The sequence below is a fragment of the Paramisgurnus dabryanus genome, chromosome 4 (assembly GCF_030506205.2).
Source record: "Paramisgurnus dabryanus chromosome 4, PD_genome_1.1, whole genome shotgun sequence".
In the NCBI taxonomy this organism is placed as follows: domain Eukaryota; kingdom Metazoa; phylum Chordata; class Actinopteri; order Cypriniformes; family Cobitidae; genus Paramisgurnus; species Paramisgurnus dabryanus.
Window position 1 is genome coordinate 29,095,109 of NC_133340.1, and position 18,708 is coordinate 29,113,816.

Below are 18,708 nucleotides of genomic sequence, written 5' to 3' on the forward strand. Positions count from 1 at the left end.
GCCCTTATTACCGGCAGGTGAGACCGTAATTGAGAAGGCCTGCAATTATGAAGTTAAACACATAATGATGTATGATTTCATGCAGGTAACGCGATCGTTGTTTGCATTTTGTTTGCACAAGGAAAATATTCAGTGCAATTAATTTACTTCTCAATAAATTTTAGATAAAATATATAAAAATAATGTGCATAAAATTGTTCACACTAAATATGTTAAAAAAGATTTTTTTTATACTTCATCTATCTTGTACAAAAGTCGTAAGCAGTATTTCTTTAGTAACAACACTTTCCTGAGCCAAAATTGTAATATTTTGTTATATTTATCCAATGCAGTGATGTTCATACATTTTTAAGTGGCTTAAGTGTCCAAATACGTGCTATATTTTAAATGCTTATCGTCAGTAAATTTCTCTCTCTGTCTCTCTCCAGCAGATGAGTTTGATATCTCAGCATGTAAATTTTTCCACCTTTATAGCATTTGAGACACTGAACTAATTGTATCTCCCGCATACAGATTTGCATGCTTGAACTTATGCAGCGCAACTCTGCCTTTCTCTCACGTACATGAACTGCGACAAACATGCACATGCTGTTCAACTGTTAAACACTGCTGCGTCCTCGCTCTCAATCCCCCTCTGCTCTCCTCTCCCCGCTTCTCGCTCGTACAATTGAAACCGACCACAACTGTTTCCTCCTTTCAAGCAAATGTGGACAGGTGGAGTTTGATCGAGTCCAAATGCCAGATAACGCAGAACAAAACCTCTGCAGAAACAGTCAGAATGAAATTTGCCGGAGCACGTGACCTCCACGGCCCAATGGCGGTTGGCCCCTTTTAGATTTTTTTGCAATTGTGGGAACAGTTAAACTTGTTGTCTGGCTCTGGAGCGGCATTCTGTGGGCCGCCCCGACCACAAACCAAGTCTGCAACCGGTCACCGCTCTCCAGGCAGTACTAGAGGAGAGCGAGATAAAGATAGACGCTGAGACTGCGAGAGGGGAGGGAGGGCGATGACACTACGTGTTGATGTCAGAGTGTGAATCAGCCAAATTGCCAAAAAAACCACAGCGACGCATTCGTGCTGCTTCTCTTTTGCGCAGGGTAAGCATCAGTCAACCACAGACTGACCGCCGATCGCAATCTTCCCTGTCTGTCAGCCATGCACAGAGCCCAAGGACAGAACCGCCCTGCCAACATCACTGGACCGACACAGGGTGACCATGGGTTCCAGGGTGTGGGTGTGTACTGTGTGTTGGGCTTTCGGGTTTGATTTGAGCTAAACGTTGTGGCCGCTGTTGTGCACGTGGCGTGTGTCATGATCGTATTTTTGGTCTTTGCAGGGCAAAGCAGGGAGCCTTTCAAAATTAGGGAGCAAATCAAGTTGGAGGTGTTGGATTCAGCCGAAGAGGAGGGCTCGGCGTTGGAGAAGCAGTCGATCGTGATGGCCTCAAACAGCATCTTTGAAAGCTTCTCATCCTACCAGTCTTGCTTCGCCAGAGGTGAGTATCCGAGGTCTTCACGGCTCTTTTTTTGAGTCGCTTTCATAAGAATGCTACGAGGAAGCAAGAGCCGAGCTCTTATCTCCATGCTCGGTGAATCGATGCTGTTGTTTACACAGTGTGACGACAGTCAAGTTCTTGTTTGCAGTGTCACTGAAGTACTGAAATCTTGTGGCTGAATCTGAAAACCACAGGGCTGTGGGTTAGTGAGCACTCCACTGGTTAACCTCATTCAACCAGCCAGTGTGTAGTGGACCCAGCGCGTCGCTGCCTGTGGACTTTGTGGTGTTTCCTTGTTGATACAGTCAACCATTAAGTGTTAGTTTGAGAACATTATTTGAACCGTGCATTGTGTCCGCCGAAGATAACGTCAGGTTAGAGATGGAACGTTGATTTTGGAGATGTTTTTTTAACTTATACACCAAAATATTGCTTTGATGGTTTTGAGATGATGTTGGAAGACTTTGGCTTGCTGTGTAAATCATGGTGGTTGTTGGGTCGAGTTTAAAGATGAGAAGATCAAGAAATGAATCCACATAATCTAATAAACTCAAGATGTTTGGATGCTGAATTTTATGCAGTGTTTTTAGCCGATGGATTGTTGAAGTTATGCATTGGCAGGTTTGAAGTTGAAGTTCATGATGTATGTTGCTTTACACAATCTTAAGATTGCATTTCAGTTCTCTTGTCATATGCATTTCTAAACTGTCTGAAAAATGGTCCCAAGATGTCACTGGGGCAATCAAAAACTTGTACAGACGTGTATATATCTGGTACCAGTATGTACATTTGATGTACTCATATGCACTCTTTATTACCAGTATTTACTTCTGAGGTACTAACATGAAATCTTAATGGAATATTTTACTTTCATAAAAATAAAATTCCAATAATCCCAATAGTCACCCCCACGTCATCCAAGATGTTTATGTCTTTATTTGTTCAGTCGAGAAGAAATTAAGCTTTTAAGGAAAACATTCAATGATTATTCTCAATTTAATAGACTTTATTGGACCCCAACAGTTCACAGTATCAACGCAGCTTCAAGACTCTAAACATTCCCAACCGACGACTAAGGGTCTTATCTAGCGAAACGATCGACATTTTCTGCAAGTAAAAAATAAGTATTTTTAAACCACAACTTCTCGTCTTGCACTAGTCGTGTGACCTTACGTAATTTGTAATCACGTCGAAAGGTCACATGTTACATATGTTAAATGTACACTTGTGGACCATTTTAAACAATAAACTGACATTAATTAATATCATTCCACATACAACAACGTCTAAACGGTCCTCTTTCTAAACACTGGAGCGGTAGTTTCGCATACATCATGCGTGACCTTTCGACGTGATTACGTAATACAAAAGGTCGCACTGCACGTCACACGGCTAGGGCAAGACGAGAAGTTGTTGTTAAAAAGTGCTTTTTTTTTCATAACGAAAATGACTATCTTTCGCTAGCTAAGATCCTTATCCCTCTTTTGGGATTGTTTAGAGCCCTTTGCGTTGAAGACTGCATTAAAATGTTAAACTGTTGGGGTCCAATAAAGTCGATTAAATTGAGAAACATCCTGGAATGTTTTCCTCAAAAAACTTAATTTCTTCTCGACTGAACAAAGAAAGACATCAACATTTTGAAAAACTTGGGGATTAAATTATCAGGGTGTCTTTTTTATGAAAGTTAGGGCTGGGTATCGATTCAGATTTTCCAGATCGATTCAATTTCGATTCACAAGCTGTCAAATCGATTCGATTTCGATTCTCGATTCAATTTTCGATTCCGGTTCTCGGGGCAGTTTTTATACTCGATTCTCGATTCAACTCAATAAATATAGATTAAAACAAATACTATACTAATAAAAAGAACAGTGAACAGCAGGTTTCAAGTGGGTAATTAATTATTAAAATCGATGAAGCACCTGAAACCACCATTTTAAGCACTGAATTAATGAATGATAGGCTTGCCTCTCGCTCCTTGGTAACCTCGCGCAAAGCAAAAAATAGGGTGACATCTAGTGAAGAAGACTAGTAATTCGATTTACGTTAATCTTTCGTTCAATGTTTGCAGAAATAAATATGAAAGAAAAAAATCGATTCTGCTCTTTGAGAATCGATTCTGAATCGACCACATTAAAAAAAACGATTAATCGAAAAGTCGATTTTTTTGCCCAGCCCTAATGAAAGTGTAGGATACCTTCAAAGTCCAATAAGGTGTATGAATATGGCTTATATGCCAGAAATGAGCATCAAAAGTAACTTTAGGTTGTGCCCTGGTTTGTGGGTGGAAGTTGAGTTTCATTTTGAGCCTTCCATTGAAAGGCAATAATGTATTGATCATTTTAGTGTTATAAACATTATTTTCCAGAAGGAAGAGATCTAGTAAGACGCGTTTTCTGTACCCATTGTGATGTAGTGGTAAAAACATAAAATAAATATTAGGGTTTTACAGCAGCAACAAATATACTGTAAATGTGTTTCATTTTTGGTTCGTTGAGTCAGAGCTCTGAACTTTCCCTCATTTTTAGTCTATGTTAAAGCTCTCAAGTTATTTTTAATACACCTGTGGTCTAAACATGATGATTAAGTTTCTAGTACTGAAATGACGGTGGGCTAAGGTGAATGGAAATACCCAGTAATACATAAACTGGTGTATTTAACTCATTCAGTTTTCTCTACGTGTGTTTCATTATAATGGAAGGATTAAATCATTCGGGTTTCACTTAGAAAATGTTTTTTTTTTAATGCATTTAAATGCATGTGTTGAATTGCAAACAGGAGCGTGGGATCTTTTTGAGAAGTTGTTTTAATGAGGTTGCGTGACCTTTTTATCTGTTTGTTAGTGAGAACGACATCCACACGTCGTTTAAATTTCCTGAGCCTCTCTCTCTTTCTCTTGCACACATACGTTTACATGCGTATGAGCGCTTTCAGTTAACACAGGAAGTTTTATCAGTCGCACCCGATGCATGTTTTGCTCTGAGCGCATGTGAACAAGACCTGATGAAGCATCTGAAAGTCACAACAACGGCCACATTCAGGCGTCATCATCCTCCTAATGATGTGCATCTCCACACGACGTGTCTGTTTATGTAGATCACAGCAAAGTTTAACAGCCGCTTGTTTTGCACCTGTGTGCAAACTACCTGAGTAAAACTGCAAACGTGTGATTTCTTGCATGCATATTTTTTAAAAGTGTGTGCATGTATGTATGTGTGTGTGTGTAAGAGATGTGTACGTGTTTTTATGCATTGGTTTGTGTGTGCATATGTCCGTGTAAGAGATGTGTGTGAATTTGTGTGTGGGTTTTACCAAAACCTCTCCCAGCATGAGTCATTGTATATCATGGTTACGGTATATATATATATATATCTCAAAATAGTTATTGTTATTGTAAAATGTAAAAATACATAAATTTCTAGTTTTAACAACCAATGATTAGGCCTAATTTTATATTAAATATGTAACAAATAAAATATGCTTGATATTATTTAATTATTGTCTCTTTTTAACTCAGACTTGATGAAAAGATGAGAGCATTCGTGACAAATGTTAAATGTGACAAAATGTGCAAAACTTATTTTAAAACGGTTACTGCAGACAATGGGATGATTTGATCGAATAAGCAACAGTCAAAACAGATCTTCATATCATTCGAGAGGTCTGAATATGATGGTGTCATGTTGTCATTGTATTTCTGTGTTTAATGCATCTCACAGTTTCTACTTTGTCTGCAGTTGTTTTTGCTCCGGCACATTTGCATGTATATTTTAAAATCAAATATGAATGTTTGTTGCAGTCCTATTTGCATTTCTTTTTGTTTCGAGGAAAGCTACAGGTTAATGTATGTGAGCGGACGCATGGGGATACAAGCATGGTTTTGTACATGGGTTCTAAAAAACTAAACTAAAAAACTAAACAAAAAAACTGTTTGAGTTAAATATTTTCAATTGTGTCACACAATTCAAGTCATTTGCGAAAATCGTTGAATGTTGTTACTTTAAATAATAATTTACTAAAGGGCATAGACCTTAACACCTATACACACCACACAACTGATGTAAAGCGATATCTTTAGAACAGATAGTGTCACCATACTTAAAAACGTAGAACAGGACATGTCATTTAAATAATTGAAATTATATGCTTTAAATTGGATAAACATATACTTTATTTAAATCATAAATCCAGGCTAACGTTTATTACTTTTAGCACTAAAAATTAGGAGGGCAAGCTGAAAATTTAGGGGCAAACCTCAAATCACCCTGCAATGCAATTTTTTACCACCCCCTAAATAACAAATACTTTGATAATAAATAGACTAAAACCTGTATGCATTTGTCACACATGTCATCATGCACAATTGGTCAAACTTTCAGAATAGAAAGTGATGAACCATACAACCTCCTTGACTAATTCTAGACATAAGATACCCCAAAAGTCTCAATTTGCAACAAAAACTAGAACATAATAGCAAAATATAGATGTCTTTTAAATTAGCAAAAGAGATTCCCAATGCTGATCTTAGGTCTGACAGGCTGGCGATGGGACGGTCTCACCATTATGGTGAATATCGACCAACACTAGATGATCTACTCTTGACATTTGAGTCTGCATAAATTTGTAGAAAGCTTTGTGTTTTTGTCCTACAAATGCTTACAGTTATATTTACACCAGGCCATTTATAAAATTGAGCTACAGTGTTTCAATAGTTCAATTGGTAGAGCGTGTTAGCTGCACAAAGGTCATGGGTGACATTGCATGCTTGTGTAAAGGGTCTCGAGGTGTTAAAGTTACCATATAACACGTCTGACTAATGAGAATGTCACACATGAGAGCCCCTTCACCTCTTTATCTTCAAATGAAGCCACTTTTACCCTCAACATCATCTGTTTCCTTCTTACAGACGCGCTCGGTAAGTTTTGTTGTATTGCGTATATCTTTCCAGTGTTGGTTGGAGCTGAAAGCTTTACTGGGTTGTTTTTGTGCTCCTTTGGCTCTTGTCATCACCAGAGATGGATTTATGGTGGTTCTTAAGGGTCGTCTTTGCTCTATGGACCTGCAAACATCGGTCTGTGACCCAGCGGCCTCACGCCTGCCCATGGCTGATTTTAGTTATCTACATCCCCAGGCACCTGAGAAGGAAGCCATTTCGCCTGGTCCATGTAGATTCAGAAAGGGACTCACATAGGGTCATAAATTCCTCTCGTCGCTCCCCTGTGTCCCTTTGGTCGTCGGGGTGAATTTCAAGAGCTTAGCGGAACTTGGAGAAGGTGCGGATAGGGGCGGCGTTCGTATCCGGAATTATGGGAATGTGGTTCGAGTGGAACCTTCAACAAATAACATAAATTATTTTATGAAATCTCACCCAAGTAATTTATATTTCTTCAAGTAGCTCTGCAAAAACAGTCAAGAAGCTGAGTGCACTGGCACCTCGTTTGTTGTAAAATAATCCGGCTATTCCCAGCACCTTCCTGAAGGGCCTTTTTGGAGATTTCATCCCAGTGCAATACCTGATATGTATTAAAGAGCAATATGTTCCAATGTGAAATGCTGATCTCTTAATATCAGAATTTTGCAGGACCGATCGTCTTGCAGCTCATTGCCGAGGCTTATATTGAGTTTCCTGTCCTCGCCGAAATAGATTTTTTTACAGCGCTCTTTTTACACAGAGCCTGGAGAGTTTGGCCCTGGTAATATCGAGCTCCATGTCTGGTAGACAGGCAGGCAGGCCGCTAGCTATTGAACCCGTGTCTGACACAACCACGCTGCGAAAGTTTCGAGTGGCACCACCCCTGGAAAATGAAGCGACTCGGTGGAGATAAAGATGTTTGAGAACCGATGGAAGAAACTGAAGTTAGATGCTGATGGTTAAGTGGGCATCATTTGGTGTTGTTTGTTTTACCTGTAAAACGTTTTGTTTTTTAATAAGAGATTTTCATAGATTTTAAAATTACATCCCATTCTATTCCCAAAATAAGAAATATCCAAATATACCACCTTGCTCACAGCGCCGTATCGCATCCAAACATCGCTAACGTATCGTATTGCCAGATTCATGTCGATACACAGCCATAGTAGTAAATCCACATTTTGAATACTAAAGGAATTATTTGTTATAATTTTGACATTTATGGCTTCATGTTTGGTTCATGTATGCTTATAAAATCAGATTTAACTCCATTTTGGTTTTGGGCAAACAATAAAAAAGATATAAAGATATTAAAGCGTCCTACTAATGCAAATTGATCAGTGAAAAACTTAATTTTTATTGCATCAGCCCTAGATGAATGTTTGATGATGTCATTTCTGAATAATAATTGTAAAAAGTTTAAGTATATTTCTCCAGGGATGTTTGTTTTGGTGTGAACACACTCCAGTTTCATTTTAATAATTATATGGAGGACAGACATTGATTGGTTGACCGCATTGCATTAAATCAGCCACTGATTGGTCAGCCATCGATCGGGTCGAAAGCCAGCGACACAGCGGTGCTGTATTGCCGAACGAACCATTTTGTAAACGTCCAACCGTCTGATCCTCCACCTCAGACTTTTTTTAGTCACTTGCCGGGCAAATTTCCTTATGGAAATCAGCTTTCAGTCTCCAAGGCATGTAAAATAATGTGAGAGACGGAGCGTTTCATAACACGCGCGTTAAGAGAAACAGAGACACCTCCTCGGCTTGGATGTGTACGCTCAGAAACCACAGAGAGGTTTTGTTGGTGCAGATAAGAGGTCAGGAACTCGAAGTTCTTCTGTGTTCTCCTTCATTATTAACCCCCCACACCCGCTTTTCCTGTGAGTCAACAGCTACTCGCTGTTGTTGAAAATAACTGTTTCACTGTGAGTCTCTCTTTTAACACCTCAGGCCCCACATGTCGTTTGAGAAAGCGGAATCGGGCTTCGCTTTAAGGCCCTGACAGGAAGTTGCTGCTTTTGCAAGGTGCACGAAGAACGTCTACTTTCTCTCCTGTCGTGTTTCATGTGCACAGGATATGTGCAAAACCCCGGTGCAACCGTGAACTGCAAACGATCTTCACGTTTAATATCCAGGATTGTTTGAAACCAGCTTTTTAAATTACTTAAAGATGCTTTAAGTTGAGTTAATCATAATCAAGTTACTACACTGAATTTCAAGTGAACCAAACAAACTAAAATTTTAAAAGTTAATGTATTTGATTGATTTTGTTGTAAAGCTGCATGTGCAATATAAAGAAGCATATAATTTTGTTAGGCTTCACAAAAAAATAGCTGTACGTTTCGTTAGTTAGTTAGTTATCTAACCTAGTATATCAATATATAGATTTCATCAGAATGACCCGAGGCGTGCACATGCATGTGCTCCTGAAATTTCTTTGTTGAGTGTTTGTATGTGTTGGCGAGTCTGTGTGAGGTTTCAGTGAAACAAACCTCTGTGGTGACGGAGCGGAGACTGTGGCTGCCCGACTAGCCACAATTCTCTACCCACATGCAAAGTAGCCTAACCAGAGCTCTCATTCAGACAGTGTTACTGTAGACACATGCATGTACAAAGACAACAAAACTACATCAGTCATACACTTACTCAAACTAAACAAACTGATGTCCAGGGTGCGATTTGCTAGGGGAGATGGAGGGATTATCCCCCTGAGTCTTTATATCTCTGCCCCCGTGGAGCCAAAATGTATCCCCCCATGATTAACGGTCATCAAACGGCCTAAAATAAAGATAATTTAATATACAGTAAGTAAAGACGCTGCCACACAATAGTGCAAACAACAGTAAAATCAGAAATGGAGTATTACTGTGACAGTAGGTGACAGCGCGTCTAGGTTATGTCATGATCCTTTTTTAATCCATGCCTGGATTTTCCATTTGTCACCATGCACAAATAGTCTATTTCATGGTGAAAACAGCCAAATAATAAATGAAAAGGATTGCAAGAAACATAACATCGTATTTTACAGGACCATCACAAAACAAATCCAAGAAATATTACAATAAAAAAATGAAACAGCAACTACAATCGTTTGGATGGAGGGGAACTTGCAGGATGACACAGGAAACCAAAAAAGCAGACTATTTTCTTAGTCTGACGTCTTAGGTCATATATATATAAAGCCTATTTATTGTTATATTGAGAGTACTTTGTGTATTGCATTTTTTTTATTATATGATTATAAACAAGTGTTTTTGCATGTCTGGCACAAGGCATAAAGAAGCAATGCATTCAGGTTCCATCATAATTTATTTTCATAAAAACAAATATTTGAAAACAAATTGCACCCTGCTTACTGTATGTCAGATAATTAAAATTATAATAATTTTATAAAAGCGATGTAACTTAAATGCACCAACAGAGAACTAGAAAACTCGGCAATTGAAATAAGAATCGCTTTAGTAAAGAGAAATGATTGAAATAAGAGAGTTCCCCAACCAAAGACTAAAGTCTTGTTTCGGTGGTCAAAAAATATGTTTGCACAAACGCTTTTAAATGATTGACAGGTCAGTCTTTAGATGGGGGTTGCACGTCCTTTAAAACATTGGTTATTGTGTGTATATCTGTGTGTGTGAATGTGTGCGTTTCAAAAGATGTCACAAAAAGCCTTCAGTTAGACTCAAAGCTCCTAACGGCAAACTCACATCTGCGGCTTCCTTCCTCTGCAATATCAGCTTCAGCGATGGACAGAAAAAAGATCTGTCCTTTAAGAGTATACTGCTCATTTCTATGCAAACCATAATTGGGTATTACGTTCCCCAGTCCAGGGTTTTATCAAAAGAGGAACGTAACAAAGTTTTTAAATAAAACTAAAATTAAAAATAGACAAAACCAGAAAAACACATGAGTAAGTGTATAAGTTATGATTTATTTTGCATTAAATGTTTATGGAGCAATGACTTCAGGGTGACCCAAGACTAACATAACAAACAAAAGTATTCTAATAAAGAAATCCCTCAACATAACTAAATCTGAAATAAAAATACAAAGGTTTTACTCCTTACTCCCTAAACAAAAACAATCCATAAAAGGAGTTTCAACAACGATAAAAAATTAGCATGTCACCCCTATGCTCTCAAATGTTTTATGGCTAGTTGTATATAACCAGACTTTAGATTAACTCACACCAGGTTGAATAATTAGAAAAATAAACTTAACAAAGGATGACAAATTGGTCTGTGGCAGAGATGGTGGAATCCACAACACTCTTGAGCGTGCGGTCCAAATTTCAAAGTGAGCTTCTTGCCGTCTTTTTAAAGAGTAACCGCGAACAAGCCGTCAAATCCCGTCCAAGCCCACGGCAGCAGGTTTGCCTCCTCATTACCTCGTTAAGGATATGAGCGAGAGAGAGAAAAAAAGAAAAGTAAAAAACAAAAAAACAACACAGGACGTAACATTATCTGCATGATATTGAAGTAAAATGCGATATGGAATAACCCGCTAAATAATGCAATCTATGATATGCGATATGTTGCATTGTATGTTAATGCAAGCACTTGCAATCTTTGCTAATATTTTGACCATACACAACCTATTAAAGTATTATAAAATCATTCAGTTATTGCAAAGTATTGCGCACATCTGCGGTAATTGCAATGTATTGTGCGACCACTGTTTTATTACCATTGAGGTCATAATATCCATTATGGTGCATTCACACCAGCCACGTAAGAGGCAGCAAAAATGCGCTATTCGAGAATTCACACGGAAATTCGCGGAAATTCACGGCACGGAATTCCGACGAAGTTCAGATTTTTTAGCTTGCGTGTTTCCCACAGCAACGCTCTATTCGCGCTGAATGCGCCATCTGCGCCGCAGAATGCCTAATCACGTCTTTGCATTAAATTAGCATGTAATTACCCATGCTTGCCGCCTCTACCGCGTCAGGTGTGAACCCTGCATTACTGTTCTGTCTTAAAGACAAGGGCGCCACTAACATTTTAGGACCCTATTAAAGAATTTGGGGTTGGGCCCCCTACCACACCCATTTTGCACCAAAAATACAAGCAAACCTAGCTATCTAAAATTTTTGTCTGCAATTTAATAATACAGACCTATTACGTACACTATTATCAGTCTTTAGTCAAAGACCGACCATGTCTGTAGCTATAAGATGATTTATTGTAAAAATGTAAATGTAATAGCAAAATACACTACAGTAATCAAATATTCAGAGAAATGCTACATTCTTAAACAAAAATGTAACCATACTTGATGTGGTGTGTATGAACCTTATCCCAAAAACCTTTGGCAGTTTACCATCTGATCACATTCAGTGACTGACTCAAGCTTTGTTTATAAGTTAATCGCGCTTTGCTCCACACCACGAGCCTCCGCTGATCACTCACGCCTCTCAACAAACAGACTTGACTTTTGTCCTGAAGCTACGTGAGACAGTGAATGGGGAGGGGGGGTTATTTTGCAGAAAATACAGAAACATAACTTTGCTTTATTGGTAACTCTTTGGTAGACACATTAATAATTTCTATTAGATTACTACTATTAGTGTTACTAATCAAAATTATCTCTTGGGGCCCCAAAAGTGTGTGGGCCCTTAGAATCGTCATAACTTTTCCTCCCATGCTTAAAGAAACACGGTAAGACCGTAGTCATCTTTTTTGATGTTAGTGAAAGTTTTAGTCTGGATTTTAGAGGCCAGATAATTTACATACAAGCAAACACTGTTAACATGAACGTTTCTACACCAACTTCTTGTTTTTGGTCTGTACTGTCGATTCCTCGACATCATTTGACTGTTATCATTTTTATCTTTGGCCTTTGTCATATTTATTTACATACTCTCATTTCGCCACCGGCCTTTTTCCCTTTTCACCAATGAAATTAATTTGCCAGACAAATGACTCAAGAGAAAGATATCGTCTGTTAGCGCCCGCTCATGCTGACCGTGAATACACAAATAGCCTGTTACGTGTCTCCTTTTAAAGCCCGCGTGCGAGCGTCTGCGTGCGCTGCTGTAAGAATGCGATCCGCAAACTTTACGACACGAGTCTGCTGCAGTAATTATGTCCGTATGACTCAGTGGCTGTTGGCTTGCGTCCTGGGCACAGTGAGCATCACCTGTTTCCAGCACAGTCGTCCGGGCGCCCGTGTATATGCGTGTTTGTGTGTATGGTGAGTCAGAGAAGATCTCAGCTGGTCTATGTTTAGTCATTGCATCGGTCGGGGGGCAGCGTCTTCTCCGGTCGCCGTCTGGCCGCGTAAGAAAGCCGTAGTCATGTCTAGCCACTGTGTCTCGCTCTGTTGAGCACTTATGCTTGCACATGTTTGGGTGGAAATAGGCTCACATGAATTGTGTGTGTGTGTGTTTTGGTGTATTTAAATGGACTTATACATAAACACTGAAGGAATGTGAAGAAGGACGTGTGAAAGTTGAGTTCATTTAGATTAAAGGTCAAAGTTTCGATTGCTAGAGAGCAGACATACTTATAAAATGCATTGCTTGAATTCACAAGTCGTTTTAAAGTAAAGCATCCTTAATGTAAATGAAAAACGATTGTAGTAGACAATGATGATAAGTCCATAAAAACAGAAAAAAGATAAACACACAAAGATCTTAAATTATTTGCCACACACTTGAGTTCTTGGCCCATTTTAAAATTTAAGGATGTCAAATATATCTTTGGTGTTTTAGCTCAAAATACCCCACAGATTTTATATAATTTATTATAAGATGTTAAAATTGCCACTTTGTAGGTGTAAGCAAAAATGTGCCGTTGGGTGTATCCTTAAAACTGCAAATGAGCTGATCTCTGCACTAAATGTCAGTGCTGTGGTTGGATAGTGCAGATTAAGGGGCGGTATTATTATAATAAGATCCCCTTATGACATCACAAGGGGAGCCAAATTTCAATTACCTATTTTTTCACATGCTTGCAGAGAATGATTTACCAAAACTAAGTTACTGGGTTGATCTTTTTCACATTTTCTAGGTTGATAGAAGCACCGTGGACCCAATTATAGCACTTAAACATGTCCCCTTTAAATAATTTTTTAATTAGTTATTTTAAATCCTTTTTTTCGTGCATTCTATATTTTCACTTTTAATTTTTTTTTATGGTTAATTACCTCACTTGTCAAACAGCATGTTTTAAACAAAAATTATAAAATGTAATAACTTATCTTTTCTAAAATAATCAAATAAAAATCAAATAAAACAAATACATTTTATCAAAACATTGCATTTTTTGTCAAAGTGCTGCATAACAAAACTTTGTTTAAATTAAAAATTAAAGTACAAATCTTTTGAGGGTGATTAAATTACTTAAGAAATAAAAAAATGTAAATCATTATTTGATTATTTTAAATGTAGATTTTACTATACAATAGTAATGAATTTCTGTCAACTTCATTACGTTGAACAGACTATTATTTTGAGTTCAGTGTATCAGTGTGTATTTGACGATTGCTTAAAACAATGAAATTCGCGTGAACTCTGACAGCAGTTCTGAATATGACCTCATATATTTGTGTCCTCAGATGCTAAAAACAGCACGACACTGAGTCATCCGTGTAAAGTTTTATTGGTCAATATAAGATAGTTGCTAATTAATCCACTTTAAACATTTCTTAAAGAAATTAGAACCAGCAATTTAATATTAGGAGCATATGCGACCAAAATCTTTGCAATTTTGAACCCTGCATAGGTTAGTCAATATACGGTATTGTTTGACAAAAGCTCAGTGGGTAGCACTGTTGTCTCGTAGCAAGAAGGTCCCCGGTTCGAGCCCTGGCTAGGTCAGGTGACCTTTCTGTGTGGGGTTGCATCTTCTCCCTGTGTCAGTGTGGGTTAAATCCAGGTACTCCAATTTTCTCCCACAGGGAAAAAACAGGCAGGTTAGTTGAATTGAAGATGCCAAATCCCCCCTCTGCCATCAACTTGTGTATGAATTAACCAATTCTCGCCATATAGCCTTATATGCTGGAATGGTGTCTGAAATGTAAGAGTTTAACCAAAACTATTTTGAGATTCAATCTCCATTTACTCATCGTCTTTTTGTATGGGGAACACAAAAGATTTTAGACAGAAATAACAGTTTCTGCGTGAAAATCAGAGCAGCTTTAACATTTCACAAAAAGAATTCTGGCAACTGTTGTCTGGATCATCTAATCTGTATTGCTCAGGTTTTGCTCTTTCATAACTCTCATTTATGTAATTAATAGAGCTATTAAACTTAATTTAAGATCATTTATTCTTGGGAGAATTTGAGAGATCCCATTTTATGATCCCTGACTTTATCTTGGCAAGCCTGGGCACACAGAGTTTTAGACATTGTTCAGATCTCTTTTTAAACTCAACACATTTAATAGGGAGATTTCTTTCCTATATAGGGTACAAATCATACGAATGTGAATCGTATCCTAGTCCTAAAACAACACACATTTTTGTCTGTATTATCATGCCACGTTGCCATCTTAGAAAGTTGTCTCTCATATCAAAACAACTCTCAACATCATATATATCTTTGCCTTTCATCACTAGGTTGGTCTGGTTAAGCAAGTGTCATAACAGGTAAAGCAGATGATGAGCTGTTTTGACTCGCCACTTTTTCCAGACTAATACGCTGCTGAATAAGTGGTGAAATATGTGTTTCTATTTGAACATGTCATTTAATACTGTGAGAGTTATAGCTTTTATTAAAATACTTTGATGGTCTGTAAAGGGTTTTAAACAACTCAGTTTTAATAACAAAATGTTTGCCAATAGATTTAAGTAGATTTTTACTACACTTGATAACTACATTCAGTAAACTGCAAAAAATGACTTTCGTTTTCAGTACAAATATATAAGTTTTTAAATCCAGATGTATTTTCTTGATGAGCAAAATGCCCTAAGAAAATAAGTCTAGTTTTAGACATAAAATATAAATTTAAGTAACTTGTGCATAAAACAAGCCTAAAAATCTGCTAACAGGGTAAGACAAAATATATTTATTCAAGAGAAATTCAGGAAAAAAATGTTTTAAGCACAAATTTAATTTAATATTTTTTTCCTACAAACTAGACTTTTTTTCATCAGTTTGCTTATCAAGAAAATGCGTCTTAATCTAATTTTTTTTTTATATTTTTATTGAAAAAAGACAAAAATAATAGGTAATTTTTGCAGTCTATGATTAGTTTTGCTTATATGTTTCTATGAAATTGACCATGAACGCCCCCTGTATACACCTAACATTTTTTTGGAGAAAAAGATTGAACTATAAGCACAGTTTGTGAGATTTTTGGGACTCAAAAGAAGGTTCATGAAATGTCACCATTTGCTTTTTCATTGCGATCTAAGGAAACAATTAGGATATAACAAGGTATTGTTTTGTTTTGGGTAAATGCTTCTATGTTTTTCACAAAACCTGTTATTGTTAAATGCCTATTGAAGTCATGCTTTTAACCGCACAGTCTTTAGCGCACAATTCATGCCCCTTAAAATCTCTGTAATGTGTGAGAGCTAAGCCCCGCCCCTGACCCCTCCTCTTGACCCCACCTCCCCGGGGAGCCTCAGCCATGTGGCAGATTGGCCCGGGATCTAAGGGACCCGCCGGTACGTTTGATCTGCTCTCTGCGCCGCTCCACATAACCTCCGCGAAACAGGAAGAGGATTTCTAATAAAGCCTCTTCATTTCCTTTTATTTTCATTTCTCTTCACTTTCTCCATTTGCCTGGTGAAAAAAAGAGCACCTGCTAAACTGATCCAGATGGTGACCTGTAAAACCATCCACCTGTGTGGAGTACATTTAGTGTTTTTAACTTGTCAACAACACTAACCATTGCATTGTCAATTTAAATCCAATTTATTTGTTGTTTAATTTATTTTTTGGTTTATAAAAACAAACAGAAAACTAGAGTGAGAAGAGTAAAACATAGCTTGCAAACAAGTTGACTTTGACCCGTATTCCTTCTCGCCCACATGTCATACATGTCGAGCGATGCTGTGCGTGCTTCACCTTTGCTAGTCAATAACGAAAGTGCCGGGGTGTAAATCCTGTGCACAAATACACACTGTGCCCCTTCACTTCAACAAGTCTTTGAATAGATCCAGCAGATAGAGTCTGCTTATACCAACAACTGGCAGCCGAGTAATATTGATCAACGTGAATGAAGCCGAGAGCGAATGGAAGGTGTTGCCATTGATCGTAACATGGTCTTGACAGGAGCCTCTTTGTTCCCCTGAAGATTGTAACTGAGAGCGCTAATCGCTCTTTGACGAACAGTTTGTCTGATGTGTTAAAGACACAAATGATCCGTCTGACTTTAGTTACTAACTGCCGAGACATTTAGGGGCGTTTGTGTCGGATACGGGTGGACAATAGCTGAGTGTTCAGCTGTCACCGGCCGCGAGGAACAAATGTGCTGTCATTCACATCGGCAGCTCGAGGCAAAATACTTTAAAGGAAGAAGCGCCTATTCGTTCATTTTTAAATATTTTTCAGCTTCTTTGCCTAAATGCAGTCAGGCCTGTTTCCTCTCACAGCTGCTGTTGGTGAGTTTTTATATTCATAAAGCCACCGGTGAGGCCACATGTTAATGGTGCTGCCCAAAAAATCCCAGATTTCTTCATATTACAAGCTTTGGGACACCACATGTGAAGTTCAGGAAGAGTCACCACAACCCAGCTACATGGAAAATATTCTGTACAGCTAACAGAATAAACGCCTGAATTCCCATTGGAGAAAATAACATTTAATGAGATGTCATCAATTTCTTTTTAATCAGTTTTATCACTTTAAACTCTTAATACTTTATCCATCAGTAATATTAATAAATAAATAAATAAAATATAAAAAAATTAGGTCTAAGGCAGGGTTCTATGGAGTGCACAATTGAAACTAACTTTTGCTTTCACGTGCGCACGCGATAATTTCACGTGAGCACACGAAACGTCTCAGGTTACTTATGTTACCCTTGTTCCTTGAGAAGGGAACGAGACGCTGCGTCTCCGTGGCCATACTTCCAGCGTGCTTGTACACCCGCTTCGCCATATGCCAGATAAAGTGGGCATTCCTTTCTTCCGTATTTATGCTTTCTGGCTTTTTTTGTTTTGCCCAACCATTGGTCGAATTTGATATACATACTCAGACGCGTCACACTATAGGCGTTCCCCATAGCATTAGCTCTGACGCAGTGTTGAAGTTCCCTTGAAAGGGAACTAAACTTTTAATAAAAATTCTGATGACTAAAAATTAGATTTTTTTTACTCCAATGTCACCTTAGGGGCTCGGTAGTCTCAATCATTTGTGATCAGATTTTAAGTTGACACTTAAAAATATGCAACAACTAGTTAATCTGTTCACCATATATCACCCCATAATTTTCTGTAACAATTCACTTTCCAATCAGATTAATGCATGTAGACTAGCGATGCGCGGGTCGTTTCTTAACCCACGGGCCCCGCAGATAACCATTTCTGGTAAAGAAATTTTCACTTTATTTCTGGGGCGGGTCATTAAAAACAAAATACGCGAGTAATCACATACAAAATAAAGGTTTGTGTTTGCATAATATATGTGTTATGTATATATAAATACACACACACATATATATATATATATATATATATATATATATATATATATATATATATATATATATATATATATATATATATATATATATGTAATAATTACATACAGTGCACACACATAAATGATGCAAAAAAAATAAATATATTTTGTATGCGATTAATCGCGATTGATCTTTTGACAGCTCTAAAAAAAACATGTATGTTGTGTGCAATTCAATATAGCCTTTTAAAACATTTGGTTGTATATATTTTCATATTTTATTATGTTCTTTAATAAGGTTACAATTTTAAGCCCTACGTAGCCATCTTTGGCCTAACGTCACCAAAGCGTCAAGCCAGCCGCAACCACAAAACAAACAGAGAAATAGAAGTGAGGACGAGGTGTGGGGAAATTATAAGGTCGGAAATTTACATCTTTAAAAAAATGAAGAAGGTTAAGCTGCTAAATCTAATGTAGAGATATTTAAAGTTCTTCTATACAGATGACTACAAACACTGCTGTTGAAAATGTTTATTATTATCTTGTTATTAATATGACCGTGCTGGTTTCTATGGTTCATTCGCGTATGTTGTTGTGTACAGGGCGATATAATCTAATGGCTGTTTCCAAGCACTTTTAGGCTGAAATAAAGCCTGTTTTCATTTACATTACAATGCCTAGTATGTAGATTTAATGATCGCAGGTGTTGGGCGGGCCAAA

The 18,708-nt window shown here is 37.7% G+C and overlaps 1 protein-coding gene across 4 annotated transcripts in view; it reads left to right on the forward strand.

The window, feature by feature from the left end:
* The first annotated feature begins 894 nt into the window (after positions 1-894).
* The window catches only part of runx1 (RUNX family transcription factor 1), a 49,605-nt gene continuing 31,791 nt past the window's right edge, over positions 895-18,708 (forward strand). Inside the window, exons 1-2 of one of the 4 annotated variants that reach the window (XM_065254106.2) lie at positions 895-1,234; positions 1,337-1,495. In XM_065254106.2, coding sequence (XP_065110178.1) covers positions 1,156-1,234; positions 1,337-1,495 — 238 coding nt within the window. In that variant the 5' untranslated portion in view covers positions 895-1,155. The remainder of the gene's footprint in view (positions 1,235-1,336; positions 1,496-18,708) is intronic. The other 3 variants (XM_065254105.2, XM_065254104.2, XM_065254107.2) reach the window with 3 other exon arrangements.